This window comes from Passer montanus, unplaced genomic scaffold (genome assembly GCF_014805655.1).
Source record: "Passer montanus isolate IOZ18808 unplaced genomic scaffold, ASM1480565v1 scaffold9, whole genome shotgun sequence".
NCBI lineage: Eukaryota > Metazoa > Chordata > Aves > Passeriformes > Passeridae > Passer > Passer montanus.
The window spans coordinates 17,125,569-17,145,364 of NW_024374367.1; the positions used below are offsets into that span (position 1 = coordinate 17,125,569).

General features: G+C 37.0%; 2 protein-coding genes across 11 annotated transcripts in view; both read right to left on the bottom strand.

Annotated features, from left to right (window-relative positions):
• Positions 1-382: 382 nt before the first annotated feature.
• MRPS25 (mitochondrial ribosomal protein S25) lies at positions 383-1,795 on the bottom strand. The gene is made up of 4 exons (XM_039734016.1): positions 1,628-1,795; positions 1,403-1,509; positions 1,001-1,088; positions 383-777 (listed from the first exon to the last, which is right to left on the bottom strand). Exons 1-4 carry the CDS (start codon positions 1,759-1,761, stop codon positions 591-593), a joined length of 516 nt encoding a protein of 171 aa, XP_039589950.1. The 5' UTR covers positions 1,762-1,795; the 3' UTR covers positions 383-590.
• A 490-nt stretch (positions 1,796-2,285) lies between these two features.
• Positions 2,286-19,796, bottom strand: part of NR2C2 (nuclear receptor subfamily 2 group C member 2) — a 37,574-nt gene continuing 20,063 nt past the window's right edge. For 7 of the 10 annotated variants that reach the window (XM_039733984.1, XM_039733980.1, XM_039733982.1 and 4 more), the window contains 7 exons: positions 19,565-19,698; positions 16,844-17,021; positions 16,458-16,579; positions 15,795-15,934; positions 12,805-12,942; positions 11,170-11,275; positions 2,286-9,038 (listed from right to left, as the gene is read on the bottom strand). In XM_039733984.1, coding sequence (XP_039589918.1) covers positions 8,864-9,038; positions 11,170-11,275; positions 12,805-12,942; positions 15,795-15,934; positions 16,458-16,579; positions 16,844-17,021; positions 19,565-19,698 — 993 coding nt within the window. In that variant the 3' untranslated portion in view covers positions 2,286-8,863. The remainder of the gene's footprint in view (positions 9,039-11,169; positions 11,276-12,804; positions 12,943-15,794; positions 15,935-16,457; positions 16,580-16,843; positions 17,022-19,564; positions 19,699-19,796) is intronic. The other 3 variants (XM_039733986.1, XM_039733987.1, XM_039733990.1) reach the window with 3 other exon arrangements.

Genomic DNA, 19,796 nt, shown 5'->3' on the forward strand with positions numbered 1-19,796 from the left:
CTTCTTTCCTGCTGATGTTCCTGACTTGATCAGTGCTTCTCAGAGCTGCTGTATCAACTGCAAAAGTTGTATCTTGCTGGAAATGAAACTCTGAACTGTTTCTAATTGGTAACTACATAAATTAGGAAAATTCAATTGAGACTGGAGTTCTATTATAATTTGGCTGTTGTCAGTTGGTACAATACAGACTTTTGCACCACTTTCTACAAATTACAGAATTCTGCTCTACTTCTAAGATTGAACTTTTTAGTCTAGCCTCTATCCCAAAGAAAACATGATCTTGGTTTTGCCATAATTTGTTACCTGCAGGCACGAATAAGAAATAAGACAATATTAATTTTGTTTTCCAGTGTTGACTTGCAATACTTTGTAGAACCACAGCTTTTTTTGTGCCAGTTTTAACTTTTATTTATTTTTCACTTTATTCTAGTTGCAGATGTAAGAAGGCTTATGAGGCAGAGTTGTCTGTATTGAATGAACTTGCTTGTTCCTGTTCCCAGGAACTGTTGGCTCTTCTCTCACTGAAGCACTTTCATTGTCCAGCCCTGAGGAAAAACAGCTGCATGACTTGACATGTTGAAATATCAGGCTCATGCCTCAGTTTTCACAGCAGCTTTGTATTTTCCTCTCATCTCTTTGGGCAATGGTACAAAAGCAGGGCAGGGAACTTGGCCTTCAATCTCACACATGCATTCTCGCAGATGATACTTCTTGGGCCCGAAGGTTGCTGGATGTGATAGTTTTTTCCTTTCTCTTTCTTCTTTGTCAAGCATTTCTCTAGAAAAGAGATCTATTTGTTACTATCAGAAGTCTGACTTGCAATACTTCCTCTCCCTTCCCTGGACCCAGGTTATCAGAAAGATGGGTTTATAGTTCCTACCTTATGGACTTTACCTTGCTTGTGTCACTTTTATCCAGGAAATGTGGTATTTCCTTCTGTATTCCACAAAAGTTTGTAATATGTGTGGTAGATGATGTCTGCTTACTGTGTGCTACTTACTTGCTTTTCCCCAGGATTTTTTTGACATGCTCTGTTATCTCTTTGTTTGTTTTATCTTCCACATCAACCAAAACTTGTTCTCCACTGTCTGTCAAGAAAAATTCATAATAGTGTATCAAAGGATACCACTTCCTCCTGCATGCTGTTTAGAGAGGCTTTAAACGCACAGAAATGAAGGATCTACCTCCCTTCGGCGGTTAATGTGTAATGCAATATTTTTAGTAGAAAAACAAAATCTCTATGAGGATGAGTCTAGGGGCGCTGCTAACGGCTAAAGCTCTTTTCCGATCAAGCAGCTTCTTTCCCCACAGCAGCCAGGCAGGGCCGAGCGAGCGCGACACGAAGGGGCGGTAACGACGCTGCCGGTGCGGCCCAGCGGGCCCCGCGGCGGGCGGGACTCACCCAGGTAGAACCGGAGGAAGGGCGAGGGAGTCATGTTCCTGAACAGCATGATCTGCACCCAGGGGTTCTTGTACTGGATCTGGGGGATGTTGAAAAACACGAACTTTCTGGAAAGAAAGAAAAGCACACGAGGGCTGGCCCGTTGTCGGTGCGGAGGGCGCGTCCCGCGCAAGCCCTGGTGTGTTTGCAGGGGCAGCCCGCGCTCCCGCCGCGCCCTGCGCTCACCTTGCGCCTTCGCTCAGCTCTCCCGCCGTGTTGTAGTTCACGGTCATCACCTTCACCGAGCTCTTGAACACGATGTCGCCCTGGTTGAGGTACTGCAGGGTCCGGCGCACCGGGAAGCGGCCCTTCATCGGCATCGCGGCGGCGGCCGGAAGGGCGGGCAGCGCTCCCGCGCGCCCCCTGGCGGAGGCTCCGCCCATCCCGTTCGCGGCAGTGCCCGCGGAGGGCGCGCGCTGTGCCCGGGCCCGGCCGCGCGGGGGCCGGGAGGGGACGTGAGGGGCTCGTGAGGGGCCGTGAGGGGCTCGTGAGGGGCCGTGGGCGCCCGTGAGGGGCCGTGGGCGCCCGTGAGGGGGCTGTGAGGGCCCGTGAGGGGCCCCGCGCACAGCGGCGACAGCTTTGGGGCCACCCAAAGCTTATCTGTTCACGATGAATTAAAAACTTAGGAAAAGCTCTGTCTCCTCCTAGAGAAGCTTCTTGGAGTCAGTAAGGTAATGGAATTTCTTTTCTATACCAGACCCCGTTAAATCTCTCCTAAGATAATCACTGTGGTGAAGGCAAAATTATGTTTCTCCCTAAAAGATAGTAAATTATGTCTTTGGCTTAGGCAGCTCCTGTTCATGAGGAACTTAAATGAACTTCAAAATAAAACTCAAGAATGCAATTACATTTGTAATTCACTTTAATGGTAGAAACCTCATTTAGCTACTAGTATTAACTGCAACAATATAATGTCACAACAGCATTTAATAAAATGCATAAGCTAAATCATGCACTGCAATACTCTATATACAAACACGACAATGCAAATTCCTCTTTGTGACTGAAAACATTGTTTGGATATAAAATTTAGTTTAAAAAAAGAACATGCTATTATTTTTAAATGCTATCACACACAACAATACCGATTTCAGAAAAGAAGCTGTGAGAAATTAGAAATTTTTGCAGTTTTCGTTTTCTAAATTATAAGGAATACAGACTTCCAGAAAATACCCCAAGGAACTGAAAGCAGATACTTCCTTTTTTAAAAAATTTGCTGTTTTTTAGGAGCTCAGCACTCCATAGTATGCCAATGCAGATACAACTGTGCAGTTTTCAGTTAGGAAACTATGAACACTGGCTTCCAGTGTATTTCAGAGTACAGATTAATTACTAAAAATATTCCAACATTTGATCTTGATTCCATATACAGAAAATTTAACATATACCGGCTGTAAGTAAAATGTTTTCTTCTTAAAGACTGTGCTTTTTGTTTCAAATTTATTAAGTCCTATTTTAACCCACAGTCATGAAAATACTGTAAAATGGACCTGTGTTGTATTATTGCAGAGCCTTTATTGCCACTAAATTTGAGCACATTTTGTCCTTCAGAATGCAAACAATTCAAATGTGGATATAACACATTTGGTTCACTGAACTTTGCATTTTTTTTTCCTGAATTCACAGTTGAGTTTTTAAACATATTCAGTCTTGCATTAATGCCCCAATTGGCATCCTAAACTTTAAAAGTGTTCCTGCAGTACAGTGACTTTAACAGACTTTCAGGTTTCTGTTTACCTTTAGAGAGGAAAGCAAGCATTCAAACACCACCAATTGTCCAGACACCATCGAAGGAACATCTGTCACAGAAATTCCTGACATTAATTTACATATTTTTCCTGCTGAAAATCACAGAAATAAGGTTTTGAAATGCTATAGGTTTATTCCTGTATTTGAAATAAAAGCTTACAAATGCTCACTAACCAATATACTAAGAAAGAGCATTCTCAGCATTTTCCATAGCAAACTTTCCTCAGACTTGTGGTTCACTTTAAGCATGCACAAAGTTCATGCTGTTTTGATTAGTGTCTTAGTATCGGATTAAGCATACACAAGTCTTTGTCACAGTGAGCACAAAAGGTGGAAATAAATGCCCAGAAAATTCTGTTTCACCTTTTTAATGACTGAAACAAGACTTGCCGAACTACAGCACTGCATGGTCTGCGAAATGGTTTTTTAAAAACCCACAGTTAACAAACATATTTACTTTATGAAGGCTTCCTTTTTAACTTCATCTAAAGGGAAGAAGAACAAGCCTTGATAATGTAAATGTTTGAGTCCTCATTATGAATAAGAAATTGTCTTTCTCCACATCTCATTTCCCAACTGTGTGCACAGGTCCCACATGGACAGTGGCACTGTCACAGGCAGTGCAGGAGCTGCACAGATTGCAGACCCAGGAGAGGACAGAATGTGGAAAGGGACATTAGTCTGACAACTAAATTAAGAAACTAGCTATGTTCAGTTTAGGTTGGAAAATAAAAACTTTGGAAAGTAAATATACAATTGAAACGCATTGTGAAAATCCTGAAGATGTCTTGATGCTTGCTAAGAAATAAACAACCTGCAATGTCCCTACTATTTAATTACCATTATACCAGAGCTGCTGTTTCACTGACCAGAGCACACAGTCTCTAACTCACAGGTTGATTTCATGAGATTGCTATGACAATAGGACTACTGATTTATTAAACAGCATCTGTCACCTCCTGTTCTGTGTGCTGCAGTTCAGTGATAACTGGCAAATTGGTTTACTTTCAATTAGCCATAGATGAAGACTTAAAACCAAAAAATCAGTCTCTTACCAAGCTTCACAAAAAATACAACTTTACAAAAGTATCTCAGGAGGGCTGGAAAAGAATGAGTATATAATGAGCAGGGAAGCATTTTCTATGACTATAGTTATTTATTCATTATTTTTAAAAGGCATTATACGCTTAATATTGACTATTGATGAGCAGACCTCTATAGGTCAAATGAGAAAAGGTAAAGAGAATAATATAAAAGCAAGAAAATTCATGGAATATATGTGTCAGTTCTGAACAGCAAATAGTGGATTCAGACTGCTTTAGAAAAAAGGTGCAAAGCTCTGAAATTTGTGAGGATTCACCAAATTAGGATGCTCTTGATTAGCAAATGAATAAAAAACTTTAGCACACAGAATAGATGAATAATGGCTCCATATCTGTACATATATACATACACTACACATTTCCTATACACTGTACAGAATATATTTAGACAGGTATAAACATATACATTCATACACACATACATACAGCTATGTACATATGCATCAGCTGCTCGAGTGAGTTCTAGAACTGAACATGCAGAAATGCACCATGGTGGGAGGCACAAAACAGACATGTATAACTCTATCAAACCCCTTAAAAAGAAAGGCAGGAATTTTCCAATAATAAGCCATTTTCATAAAGCATTCACGTAACTCAGAGGATTGAACAGATTGTGGGCATTAATGGAACATTACAACAGTATTACCTGTGATGAACTTAGCTTGACTTCACAATAAAAAACATCTAAACTTTAGATGCTTAAACTTAGAGCATCTAAACTTTACAAAGAATTTTACTTTAACTTGTAACCCCAGTATAAAGAACTTTCTATTTTTTTTTTTTTTCACAAATAATTTCCCATATGTTGATAACACTGATTGCAGCTGAAGTAGGGTTGGAGCATTATCTAACAAGGGCTAATGGCATCAAACAATAAGCCTGAACTTAATTCAGGAGTATTTACTATTAAAATGACTCAGCAACTTTAGAATTAAAAGGTGCAAAAAGTAAATGCTTTCGTTTTCTCTCCTTTTCCATCCCCTCTTGATAATTTTTCATATAAAGCTGTTTCTAAACTAAGTTCCTGTCATTCAAGATCCAGTAGATGCTGGCAACTTGTCCTTCCTCTAGCCCTCACTTTCCTCTCTAGGGTGACCATGCGCTCATTTGGCTGTTTCGTCCTGGATGTTTGGAGCTGTTAGGACTGCACACTGTTGTGTGCTGTTGTCAGCTGGCCCATGCTTATCACCAAAGCCAACTCCTGCAAAAGTTCTTCTGTTGCTGTGTGGCCAATGTGGCAAACCCTGGGAACAGGGGGGAATCTGCCTGTGTTTTCTGGCGTTTATTCTTTTCCTCTTATGGACAAGAGTAGGTGAAAAAAAAACCCAACATGCCCTGGTTTTGCACTATTAAGAGTAACTGGGGAGGAAGAGAGGGATCTCAAATAGAAAATCAACATTTTTGTTCTTTCCAGGATGGTATCATCCAATAGGTATGTGTTGGTACACCTGTGTGTCTGACTGATCTGCCAGTTCTACTGCTCACTTCTCCTGTTTCAAACAGGACCCTGACTGGTGCTGTTAGTGCAGGAAGCTGCTTTGTCACTGATTGAGCAGTACCCTCAGCCCATTCATTTCCAGTTCTGTCTTCCTGGTTAATCTATATTCCTGAAACCCTTTCCTAGTCATGCTATTTGGTGCTATTTATTTAAAATTGTCTTTTACTAATTAAACAGCAGGTAATCAGGAAAGAATCCTAACTACTCTCTGAACTTTAATGGGCAGGAAAATCTACTGACACCTGCAGTATCCTGAATGAAATAATTCATTCAAGAATGAGTTCTGTGTACTATACAGAACAATAAAAAAACCACACAAGTGTTTTACAGTCTCTGCCAAAGGAGAAACAAGAGTCAGGAAACTGATTTCACCTACTTCAGTCAGCTTCAGCCCTGACTTGGCTTCTCTATGGCAGCCTCAGAATGTGCCCTTTGCCAAAGGGAACTGTAATGGTGATGCAGAGCTGCTGGATTCTGCGCACAGATCTGGAACCAGAGCTCCTCACCAGAGGCGTCGTGGCTGTCTGGGGGGCCATGGGCTTCAGAAGATGGTGAAAGGAGACTTGGCCAATGACGCCAGCTAATCAGTGGAGAGCAACCATAGTTTCTTGCCACAGTGTGCTCTGAAAACTAAGCCTTCTTAATGATCTAACATTTTAAGGCAGCTAAAAGAAAGCTTTGTATGACTTCTTAGAAGGATCTCTCCCTGGAGATTTTTTCCTCTTCTACCAGTTTCATGCCAGAGTAACTTCACAGACACCAAAGCATTGCAGCCAATTCATAAGCAATGTAAATACGCTGAGAAAGATTACTTTTGTACATGATGTTAGTTCTGACTCTACAGTCCCATGTAAGTAAATAAAAGGAAGAAAAGAGTATACCTACATTTGTCACAAATGCGATTAAAATCATATGGGACAAAGCTAGTCCCAAGTGCTTTTTATCTACAAGATTCAAATCCAGTTCCTTTGCAAAAGAGTTGGAAAACAAATGAAGCACAGTGGACATTACTGCCTCATTATCATTCCCTACATTGCCTCATTATCATGCCCCAGTCTCAGTCAGCATAGAATTCTAACAATTCTGATGGAATTGTGACTAGTATACACATTTGCTCAGGTTCAGATAAATCAGATAATTTATTACTGTATGTCTGTCAAGTTAAAATATTTTCATTTCAAGAGCAGCAGAAATAGAACCTCAGAAGTTCTGAAGAGAATAAACATTGGCACGAAGTAGAGCTTCAGTGAGATGAACTTTTCCTGGAATCACTTTGTGACTGTGATAATTTGACTCCAAATCTCTGTAAGGATACTGGACTCTGTAATACCCTTCTGAGAAAAGAAGATTCTGAATGTGCTAAAAATAGTAACAGTAGAAGACTTTAATGCATCTAGAAGCTAAAATTAAATTGTCTTTTGTGTCACAGTAAGTGCTACAAATGTCAGCCTCCTAACAAGCATGAAGTATACAAGCTCTTTTTGTTACTTTAGAAGCCTCATCTAAAGCTGCTTAAGGTCTTCTGGCTACAATTCAGACTCTGAAAAGTCACAAACACCAACCTAGTTGATGTTTCTAAATAAGTATCAATAACAGAAGAAAAACCAAAGTGCTGAACTTACCATTAGATAAGTTTTGTCACATAAATCTACTAAAGTACGAATGCCTCTAACACACAAATAATTAAAATAATTAATGCATCTAATGTGCCAGGATCAGATGAAGGTATTAATTGCTATGACTTAAAAAACCCTACTGATTTTAAAATAGTGAACAGCCATAATAGTAAATTATACTAAAATGAAACCTATGCTAGCAGCTAGTAGCAAACATGATGATGGCTCATCACCCGAGACAATTAAAAAGTAGTTCATTTAATACCTCCATGGTGCATCAATCATCAACTGCAATTGTACATGAGTGAGAGTAAATCCTAACTATATTTTGGTTTCATACTGAGTGACAGGAAAGTTGAGAACACTGCAAAACTGGGAGGGCTCCGTGAAGGAGGGAGCGAGAGATAAAAGTGAGAGAGCTTTGTAATAAACTCATGCTGACAACCAGAGGTTCTACACATTTCAGGTCTTAAATTGTACCCTGTGGCCACATTATGAGGGTGCTCAGAGTACAGAGAGGAGGAGTAAATTTGGAGCATACAAAGAGCACACTCAAAGAGCATCACACCGCTCTATTTGAAAATTACCGCTCTTCCAGTTAATGACTGCTTTTCCCCAAAGTCGAAAGGCTGCTTCTTAGAATAACATTTGGCATGATTGTGTTTGTCTGAATAAACACTTTAAGGAACCTGCATATTTAATCATTATTGTGACAAACACTTTTTTTTCTCTAGCGTGGGGAATTCCTGTAGCACATAATAGTCACTATGACTGCACTGTACCATGTATTACAACTGCACTAATTTAACAGATATAGTTTCATATAATGTGGATATCTGATTTAAGGACCCACATTAATATTTCATGCATAACATAACAGCAAGTGACTTTCTGTAGATTAAATGATTGTCTTCTTTAGCATTCTACATTTTTACAAAAATCACTAGCATTTTGACTAAGGACATATGCATTTTTTTCATTTTCCATACTCATAAGCAGGATGTTGATGATGCTGTTGCTCTGACAAGAAGTGATTACAAAGTGCTAGTATTATACCCTGGCATTTGCTAGACATTCATTCCAAGGATATTTTTAAATATATACATACTGTTCTTTTTACTTTTAAAGTAATTTTATTACTACTCTGATATTATAAAACTCTTTTTAACCACTGATAGTTTCTAAATACAAAGCATGTGAAAAGTATGTTCAGTAATCTACGGCCTTTTAAATGAAAGGCATCAAAAATATTCCTTGTGGCAGGAAAGGTCCTATAGTAGGTGTTTTAATAGCTGCTTTAAATTTTGTCAACATCAGAAAAAGACAAGGAGAAATCTGTCAGGAAACTGATAACAAGTTGGAATTATCTGCACATACCAAAACACTACTGTTTTAACTTTGTAATTATACAGTTTTTGTGAAAATTACTTCAATCCCTCATATGACATTGTTCCCTCTATGCAGACGTGCCAGTTATTTGACCATTATATTCTGCTGTTTCCATTTTGAGAATGTAGGGGATTATGCTGTCAATGGGAACATTTCCAATGAGACCTGTGAAAAACAGTTCCTCGGTGATGCTAGAGCTCATCAGCCTTAGTGCTGGCAGGCGAACTAGGATCCGGGCTAGCCTGAAAAAGAAGTTCAGTGGATTATAAATACATGTAAGACCAGTTTAAGACTCTATGGCTAAAGAGCTGGATCTGCCTTTATTATTACCATAATTCATGAATAGGCATAAAGAGGAAATTAAAGCTAATTTGGCTATGTGACAAAAAGAACGGTTGCTGTTCTATCCTGCAAGCAAAATGAAAGCCAAGTAGCTTTGTAGTTTTCCAATGAAAGGGACATGTTAATGCCTTTTGTAGATAGAACATGTATGTACAAGCACACAGTTTTCTTGGCCTGCTTTTGAAATTCCCAGCTCTGGACAAACAATGCTGGGACTAATAATATTCATGTTGATTGGTGTGAACATTTGTACCATTTTAAGAGTACAATGCTTAATTAAAATTTCAGCCATAAACAGCATAGTCCTCAGTTGCCTAGCAACTTCATGCCAAATGAGATAGCAGGAAGGGGACTGGATGTGTAGAAACAGAAAAAAAGAGAATCTGCTTCTAATGAGAGAAGGAATTTGGGGGAATGTACTGTTAAGCATAAATATTCCCAAATTGCCTTGGTGTTTTATTTACTACTATGTTAACAGATATCCAGTACAATTAAGTGACTATTGAAATGCTAGACTTCCCATTACTATGAAATTTAGGACAGTGATGAAAGCATTTTGCTGCCATTCATATGGCAGATGTGCATCACAAATGCTAAACCAAATAAATTTTCTGAACCAGAACCTTGTAATAGGAAACACCTCAGGTAGGACTGACCACAGGTGCTCTGGAAAATGCTTGAATATTTATGGAGAAAATATCTATGTTCCATTCTGCTAACATACCATACCTTGTAAACTTCAAGGCAAAAATATTAAAACTATGCTGTTGTTTTTATGAAAATTGTAACACTTGTCCCCCATCTCAGTTGCTCAGAAATAATCAGATTTGTTCTGTAAACTTGTCTATGGGTGAGCATGGAGATGGAGACACTATTTACTTAAAATACAAGACACTGCTTGGGGAATGCAACTCTGATTTTCTTCTCTGAGACACTATTATGAGAAGTAAGTATATGGAACAAATTTTATATTTAGTTTTATGGTAGATATTCAGCTCTCACTAATCAAACCAGAACGCCTCAACTGTACATGGAAGAATGTGGGATCTGAGGATATTTCTGAGGCAGAGAATCCTATTTTCATGGCACCACAGTGTTAATTCTGTAAGATCAGTGCAGAAAACAGAGATGGGAAAAACTCTCTTTTTCAGACAGTTTTTTTTCTCCTTTTTAGTTATTCTACCCCCAGACAGTGCTTAAGTGTTTGGGATTTCTTCTTTACATGAGGATGCCTTTCACAGTAAAAAAAAGAACATGTTCTAGTATATCTTGCAGACAGAGGTAAGAAGTTCCCTGATAGTGCAGAAAATAATTTTGTTGATGAATTTTACATTTTAATGGAGATTGTTAGAAAATACAGTAATTGTTTCTAGCACATAACAAACAGAATAGTTGAGAAGTGAAAAGAGCAAGCTAGATAATTTCAGAGAAGTCCTTAGAAATTACAAAAACAAACCAAACAAACCCAGAGGACAAAATAACTAGGATGTGGGAATTTCTTACAAACAGAAGTTTGAGCAGTGGTTATTGTTCCTTGTTATATGTAATTGTTGTTTTTCCAAGGGCTATAACTGACAGTTCTAACATTTTTCTGCATATGCAACTTGAAAAACATTTCAAGGATGATAATCATCTTTTAGTTGTCAGAGAGACTTTAAAATAATAACTTGAAAAAAGAAGCAGTGTGAATTAGTCAGTTGAAGCAGTTGTCCCCCAAACTTCTAAAAAAATAAGTAAGTAAGTAAGTCTGTTTACTTTTCTAAACACAACTATGAGAGTCTCAAAAACCCACTCAAAAACCAAGAAAGTACTAATAAATTCAATTTACATGGAGGAAGTTAGACAGCTGTTCTTGTTTCTACATATTTTTAAACAAACCTGCTTGCTTTTACAAATTAGGTTTTAGTTCTTTCTCATCCACAGTCAGAAAAAAACCCAAACCCCAGATGTCAAAAACATTGATTACATTATTTTGTAGTTCTGTTAGTTACAGCCCACAACATTACTTTGGGTACTTTAGACAATAAATACCTATAAGTGTCTTCTGGATAGGTTTTTTGTACATAGTCCTGCAATTCCATCTGTGCCTTCTCCTGGAATTTTTCTATTTGGGTTGAACTGGTCAGACCAGGGTGATCTAAAGAAACAAAACATTTCTGTATGTCGATTGTTTCCCTATACATTGTGAAATAGATGTATTTATAAGACTCTCACATTTAATTTCAATGAAATATTTCTCTGGTATTGTGATGTTTAACATGCTAGCTGTATAAAGGTAAGCGTTTACTTCCTGGCTTCAGAATTAGTTTGTTCACTTTTCTCTCTAGAGCTGTGTGGGTCCATAAGAAAGTGGACAAAGATTAAGCCTGTATGTGTGTACCAGGCAATGACACGGCATTTGTTTTTAACTTTGCCTGTTTACATGTAAACATGTTTGCCTCTGTTATTTTTTCTAACTAGGCTGGCTAAGCAGTATCTAAGGTTATTTTTTTGATAGATCAGTGTCTTAATCTTCTTTAGTCTGTCTCATGTTTTAATTCCAGCTGCCTCAGCTCCTCAGACAGCCACATGATCAGAGCAAAAAAAAAGCAAACCCACAAAATATCACCTCTCTTTGTATGCCAAAATATCTTCACTCTTGTGTCCAAACTGCTTGTCCCTTGAAATAGGAAAGGCTACCTTGAGCTTGGGTAGTGTGTCTTGCTTTTCCAACTCAAATAAAACCCCTAATAAACCTAACTCTAATGGGACAATCTCCCCAGAAAAATTCAAAAGAACATTTCAGGACACCACAATCTTCTAATTAAGTTTTATTACAAAGAGAAAAATAGTTATCAATGCAAAAAAAAAACCCAAGCAAACACACCAATAACAATATATCCTTTTACTTTGTATTCTATTAAATACAAAGTGGTAAATACCTTCAAATTAAAATAAATAATATGCATTTCAGAGCAAAACTTTCCCTTTTACTCAGCCTGTCAGCAGTTGTAGATTAACCTTTGTGTGTCCTAGAAACATTTGCCATCTCTGCTGAAAAGACTGCCACTTCCAGTTTCTTTAATGTCCTTACCTAATCATTCCAGAAAATTTCAAGTATCTTCTTTGAGTAAATTTCCGTATTTCAGAAACACTTGACTCTGCTTTAGCTATCTGCTGTCATTTTTTCAAAACAAATGGAAGACAGCCTGTTTACATTCAATCTTTGAGATTTTGAGGAAGTTTCATATAAAATAGGTATTTCTGCTCATATTTCAGCTATTCCTCTTAAAAGTATATTAAAAATACTAAAACTGAAGCAAATTTCTTTTTGTCACTCAGAGAATGCATTTCTTCTAATCCTTCTCACCATTTACCTCACTAATATTGCTAGTACACATTCCAGATACCTTCAGCTGAGAATCTATGAGTAATAAAGTAACTTGAGAATCTAATCTTCTAGGATGGATGTACAGGAAACACCTCATAGATTGGAACTGTAAATAACATGGATATGTTGCCCTGAAGTTATTTTAAAACATATTGTGATGAACATTATGAAACAGTAATTTTATCTGCAACTAAACAGATGAGTCTCATCTCAAGATACTAGTTTCATTTAAAAATGTAAAGAATTGACATATTAAGGATTATTATTTAAAAAGATATGGTTACTAAATTCCTTACCAGGGCTAAAAAGGACTATAGCTTTAAGGTATGCATATTCATATCCATCAATATCAAGCTTGGCCATGCTGTTACAGAACTCCTGAAGTTTCCAGATGTGTTCCATGACTTGCTTTATTCTGTCGCCAGAAAGTTTATCTACAAAAAGATATTGCTTACTATTTCATCTGAGCTCAAGTATTTCTAATATATTAACAAAGTTTTATAAACCAAGTCAAGTGATATTTGCAAGTCTTTTGTTGTCTTAGAACCACTTAACATGTAAGGGTGGCCTGAATTATTATGAAAGCAAAGTGAATTTATAAAGTTGAGTCAGACCCAGAGCTAGCAAACAGAACGTTAAGAACATTCTAGGAACAGAATGTTATCCTGTTGCCAGGATAGCATAATCTGCCACACCAAACTTTTTCCAGTGATATACTGTTCTGAACAGAGATTCTGAAATTATGGTGCATTCTTCTACAAATAGCTAGAGTGATTCTGGGAATGAACAGAAGCACAAAGGAAGTGCTAACATGCAACCCTAATTTTAAATTCAAACATTATTGAATCAGCCTTTCCAAAAGTGAACGCAAGAACAGTAATGACAGTGCTATTTTCTCCTCTATCTACACTTTCTGGAGTGAACTTTTCATTAGCTATGGTAAATAGTCTTTTTCGTGTCCGATAGGGTAAATTCACTGAAATGCACATACACAGATTCTTCTATAATTTGAAAGATCACATTCTTTATATTGGGTTCATAAGCTATCTTAAAATTTCAATTTAAAATTTTATTTTATTTATAGATCTGTTACAAGTGAGTGGTATTAGCTGCTAAACTAGGAAGGGAGAGATTTCTGTTTTGGTAAATAGAAATCCTTACATTGGACTGCCTATCTACAAACTAGTCAAGGAATAAAAACATTAGATAATACATGAAGACAAACTTTTGAATATATAATTGCTATTATCAAACTTCAGAAGTAAGTCAGTTTACAAGGGATAAAACCTTTCCTTGAAAAACACATTAGAATTTTATTCCTGCCATAATCTCCAATGCTAGTATTTAATATAATTTGAATATTTTATTTTTCTCTCTACAGCTAATAGTGCATAGGATTGCTTAGACCCCATGTAGCTTAAACAGAATCTTTGACATAGTTTATTACTATTTGATCTATTTTCTGAAACTGCAATAAGAAGATTCAATGAATGGAAGAACCATTTTTTGCAGAGTCTTGAAATAAGAATGAAAGCATAATCTACATTTCTTAAAACATTGTGTGTAATTTTTAGTTACTGAAGATGGATGAAGATAGACATAATGTAATAATTTTATTCCTGTATTAAGTGGGAAAATATGGCCCAGAAAAACTCAGGCAAAGCAAACTAGAATTCCAGAGTCTCTACGTAGCTTCATCACTAATAAATAAATGAAGTTCTGAAATTTCTTCACTTTGTTTTGAATTTTGAAGGTATAATACACAATATAACATGATAACTTTGCAGAATAGATAAATAACACTAATGATCCGCTTTTATTGGCTGGTCTCAGCTAACACAGTATGAGTGCAAGTACAGGTTATAGAAAAAATATTTTTACAAAATTGATGCATAAGAACAGAAGTGGAAACAGCTGCAATAGCCCTGCCACTTACTCCTCTCCACTGCTTGGAACGAAGGTGGAATAGACAGCTCTTTGTATTCTGAAATAGATATAAAGCCTAACTTTGCATAGAACATCCAATATGCAGGTTTTCCTATTGATCATTTCAAATTTTGCCCCTCTGTGCAGGAAAGGAGCAGCACTCTGTTGTATTTTGGGACTGTCCAGGCTCTCTTGAGAAAATGAGAAAACAAACCAAAACAAAAAAAAAAAACAACCAACAAAAAAAACCCTCAAAACCAAAACAAGAAAAAACTCTATATTCATTATTTGGAGTAAGTAGTAAAGCATACTGTCCATTAAAGAATCAAATTTCAGTCTAATTTACTTTATCATGATGAAGCTAATAAAGTAGATTAAAACTTGATTGTAGAACTATAAAATATATAAAGAAGATAGCTGGAAAAATATTTAATATCCTTCAGCTGTAGAAAAATACATCTGTTTTACTCTCCTCAGTAAAAACCTATTTTCAGATTTTTGCTGTGTGCACAATAATGATACTATACAAAAGTTATTAAAAAATGGTACCATAAAAAATTGGTACCAAATAGTATTCTATAAGTGCTTTTAGTGAACATGTAAATTTAAAGTAGCTTTCATTTTTTATGCTGTGTTTGCAGAGTTTAAAACTGCTAGTATTGTTTTCTTCCTCCTTTTAAAAATGAATATTATTTTCATGCTAATCAATCCTATTGATTGGAAGGGTCTTGAAAGAATAAAAAAAAGTAAATATAACAGATTTTCATCCATTCTAGATATAATCATCATTGTCAACAGACCAACATTGAATTAAAAAATAAAATCACATACATCTTGTTAAGAATGTCAAGAAATTAGGTTGCTTAATGCTTCAAGAGCACTTCAAAATACATTAATCATTATTGCATTACAGTATTATCCAAAACCATTGTACATACAAGAATATGCTTGTTGTGATAATTGGCAAATGCTGTGTTTTTACACCACAAAGAGGAGAAGGAAAGTTCTAGAAGGAAAAAGTCTGGTGTGGTTTGAAAGAGGATCTAATTTTTCTAAGAGGAAAAAACATACATCTGGATGGGAAGAAAACTCTGAGCACATCCAAGGAGTAGTTTAGGATGTACTGTCTTTCCAGTCATGCATAGAAGAGCCCCTTGCCTCTATGAACACTTCTGTCCCACAGACATCTCTGTGAGGAGAGTGCAACACAACTGTAGATCTCCAGGGGAAAGATAATTATGCAAGAGAAAGCTTCACCTTCTCCTGGTTCCTGGTAAACAATTCTGCTACTGATGGGGAAACACCTTGTGAGCAATGTTATCCAAACATCCCTGTATTGTTAGCAGTACTGGTAACATACCTTCTTGTATGCTGTTCTGGAGGTGGTTGACAATCGCTCCCAGGATAGTCGACAGGTTCATCACCTGTGCACACTGTGCCAGCCCTAAGGTAAACAGTTCGTTCCAACAGGCACGCACAAGGCTCGTATTACAGTCCTGCCTATAAACAGCAGAAAATCAAACAATGCTAGGTAGTTTGCATATCAGCTTGGTATTGCCCTATGTATAATTATGTTATGTATAGCAATTCATAATAAGGATTAATCTATTGCAAAACTTTTTGGTAACAGGCATATATTAGCAAATTACAAGTACTTCAAGAAGCAGAAAGAAATTATAGACTATGGGAAATCATTTCAGGTTATCTGTGAAATGGTGCTTGTCAATTCTTTAGCAAGATATCAAAAGCAAGCATTTAATTTCTACAAATTAATGCTTGTTTTTGATTTGGCTTTAGTTTCTGTAACCACAGTAACATCGAATATTGTAATTACCCTCCCCTCTGCCTCTTCTATTTTATTCTTCAAAACAGGGAATGTTGCATAGTCTTCCCACATTTTAAATTATTAATTAAAAATTAAACAATATTGTAAATAAAAAAGTTCAAAATAGCTGGGAAATTTTCAGATCAGTGCTTAAATTCATTCAAAAGCAAACCATTCAAATGGAGTATGTCCATTTACCCAAGAGCTTGAAATGCAGGTATGGACCTAGCCCAGTGCATAGAGAGGAAAAGGAGTCGTGATGCTGACTCACAGATGTAGTGTACATTAAGGTACTCTGGCATCGGACTGGGCATTGTGAGCTGCAAAATATAAAAGTACAGTACAACACATATAGTTCAGACACAAACCAGTTTTTATCATCATGAAATAACTAGCAAAAACATTCAAACTCTCATAGTCCATCACAATCAACAGTGCGACAAGTTGTCAAAGGAAAATTGTACTAAATAACTCATTACTACTGGCAAGGAATGCAAATTGGGAATACAAGACAAGAAATTATGTAGGAGCTCATACATGTTAAGCATTAGTTTTTTTAATATGACATTTAAAGAAGCACATACCTTAAATGTGACATGTGTATCTGTAAGTAGGGGTCCTTCCACTTCAATAATTGGTGTTGACTGATCTCTACTGATTACATGAATATTCCCTCCTCCTGTAGGATCCATCCCATCTGCCAAGTTATGAGCTGTTGTACCATCTGTAGTATTAAGTGCCTTAGCCAAAGTATCAAATGCCCTAAAAAATAAAAAATTAGTAAACAATTAAAGAGTGCTTCCTTAGATGTTAAAAATTTCATAGTACTCAAATTAAATGCTGTAAAATATTTCCACTTAGAGGCAACATACGCAAGAATTCTTTAGGATGACACAAGGTCAGACTTTTCATTACAAGTTGGTCCCTCTTGTACTCTTTGGGCATTAGTAAAACAAATATATGTGCCCATCTATTACTGGTAAAAGATCTCCCTGTAAGGGAAGGAGTTCATACTGTAAATCCTGCTGATAGATTTATCCTAGTATTTGTACTAGTAAAGGGGCCTTGTGCTGTGCTGGTTGTGGCTGGGATAGGGTTCATTTCTTCACTTAAAGAAGGTAGTATGGGTCTACATTTTGGATTTGTACTGAAAACAACGTTGATAATGTGGAGATGTTTTTGTTATGCACAGCAGTGCTTGCACAGTGTAAAGACCTTTTCTGCTTCTTGTCCTCCCTTCAGTGAGGAAGCTGGGCGTGCGTAAGAAGTTTGGAGGTGACACATCCAGGACAGCTGACCCCAGCTGATACAAGGATTATTCCATACTTTGTGATGTCACGCATATAAAGGGGTGAGAAAGAGGAAGTGGGGGGATCTTTGGAGTGATAACATTTGTCTTTGGAAGTAACTGTTACACATAGTGGAGCCCTGCTGTCCTGGAGGTGGCTGAACACCTGAGTACCCATGGAAGGTAGTGAATTAATTCCTTTGCTTGTGTGTGTGGCTTTTGCGTCACCTATTAAACTGTCTTTATCTCAAGCCATGCGTTTTCACTTCTGCCCTTCTGATTCTATCACCAGTCCCACTGAGGCATAAATCTCAACAGTCCTCTTGCACTTAGTATTTACTATCCTCCTTCTCACAGATTCGGTGAGGGCTACAGACCAGATGTATTCTGAAGAAAAAAGTCCCTGTCCTTGTCCCCATCCTTGATCTTCAGCTTTTAGGAACAGTGGAGAACAGTGTGGTTTTCTTCTAGACAATATGCCTGAATTTCCTTTCCCTTAAGATGAAATATGGGCAGGCACTCCTGATCTCCCAGTATACATAGAGCCTTAAAAGTCTTATGACAGTAACACAAGACAGACTGGTCCCGGTCTTCTTTATATTCAAGCTGTTGCTGGATCATTACCCAAACAGATCACTGTAAATTCTCTCTGGATTAACAGAGCTTAAATGTAAAGAAGAATTTTGTGTTCCAATTTCATACCAGTGGACAGTATTATGGTATAGTGCTTCTTTGCCATTTTTTTGTCAAGATTTTTTTGAGGAGAGATATTTTTATAAGTTTTTTTCAGTTTTAAAGAAGGAATAAGAGGTTGATGTAAGCTGACATTGCAGTGTTAAGTATTTAAAAATATTAATTCACTTCACTTGAAGAGTTCAAATTAAAGACTTAACAGCCTTACTTAATGGAAATAAAGAAACATTTTCCTTCTCTGGGTACAGTATCTTGTTTTTCTCATGTGTGGAACAACCCATTATACTTCCTTTAAATGCAGCCAGCCCAGATGGACATTAACTAATGTCCTCCTCACTCTCACGCTCTCTCTTCTCTCTCCCCCCAGAGAGGTGTTTTCCAGTCAGTGTAGTGGGCAGACTGTCTGGTATTTGTTTATTGTCAGGGGCTTTTCTGTGTAAATAATTTTTCTTACACCTTTTGTTATTAATGTGGTTGCTATTACTGTTTCATTTTGCTGTTACTGTTTGTTTGCTAGTCTCATTGCTGTTTCCAGTAAATTGCTCCTATTTCAACCTATGATCTTTGCCTTTTGTGCCTCTGACTGGAGATGGAGGGGAAAGTAAGTGGCAGCATAGTTTAAATGTGAACATTACATTTAAATGTAATACCATTCTTAAACCATGACAGTTAAGCTCCTCCTAAAAATCTTCTTTTTGAGAAACAGTGGAGAGTTCTAAGTCCAAGTATTAACCTATACTGCTAAATACAACCAACCTGCCTCCCTCCCACAAATAACACAACCAAAAGCATCCAACAAAAAAAATCCCAACCTTGCAAATCTCAAGGAAATTTTAATATTCCATGCTCCTTTTTCATATATTTTTCATTAAGAAAAGAAAGATTTCAAACTCTAAATCTACATTACCATGAGACTTTATGGCAGCACAATCTCAAAAATAAATCTGCAGTAATGCAGACTCCTAAAGAGCAGGGCTTAGGGCACAAGCATTGCACAGGAGAAGCTTACATAAAACACACCTGTGAAATAAAATGGCACTGAAATGTTGCTATTCTCAGAGTCTTTCAAGGTCAAAAACTAGTAATTTATTATGTTTTTGAGAACCTAATCTGGTCTAGCTTTAAAATGCTACATTTGTAACACAGGAGACAGTTCTTCACAAAACTGATTTCTAAAGAACTGGTATTTTGTTTCAAAGTAGGGGCAATCTGGCAATCTATACTGTGTCTGGTGTAATAATGCCAAATTCCTTTAGTGAATGAGTGCAAGGATACACCACATAGAACACAAATTACTAAATAAGGTGTAAATATAAACGCATACCGTGTAATCTCACTTGCAGATTGCTCTTCTTGTTGAATTTCAGAAGTATCTCCATTATTTAGTGACTCACTGAGATTAGCGAGAGATGTTACAACATTTGCCAGTGTTCCTAAGGCACCCTGGCTTGTTTCAGCCTAAAAAGGAAACACTGTACTAGTGAATCAAAATTATAGTTACTATATCACATATAATTTCCCCCATTTTCAATCTTTTTGTTCTTTTTCCCCTGTGC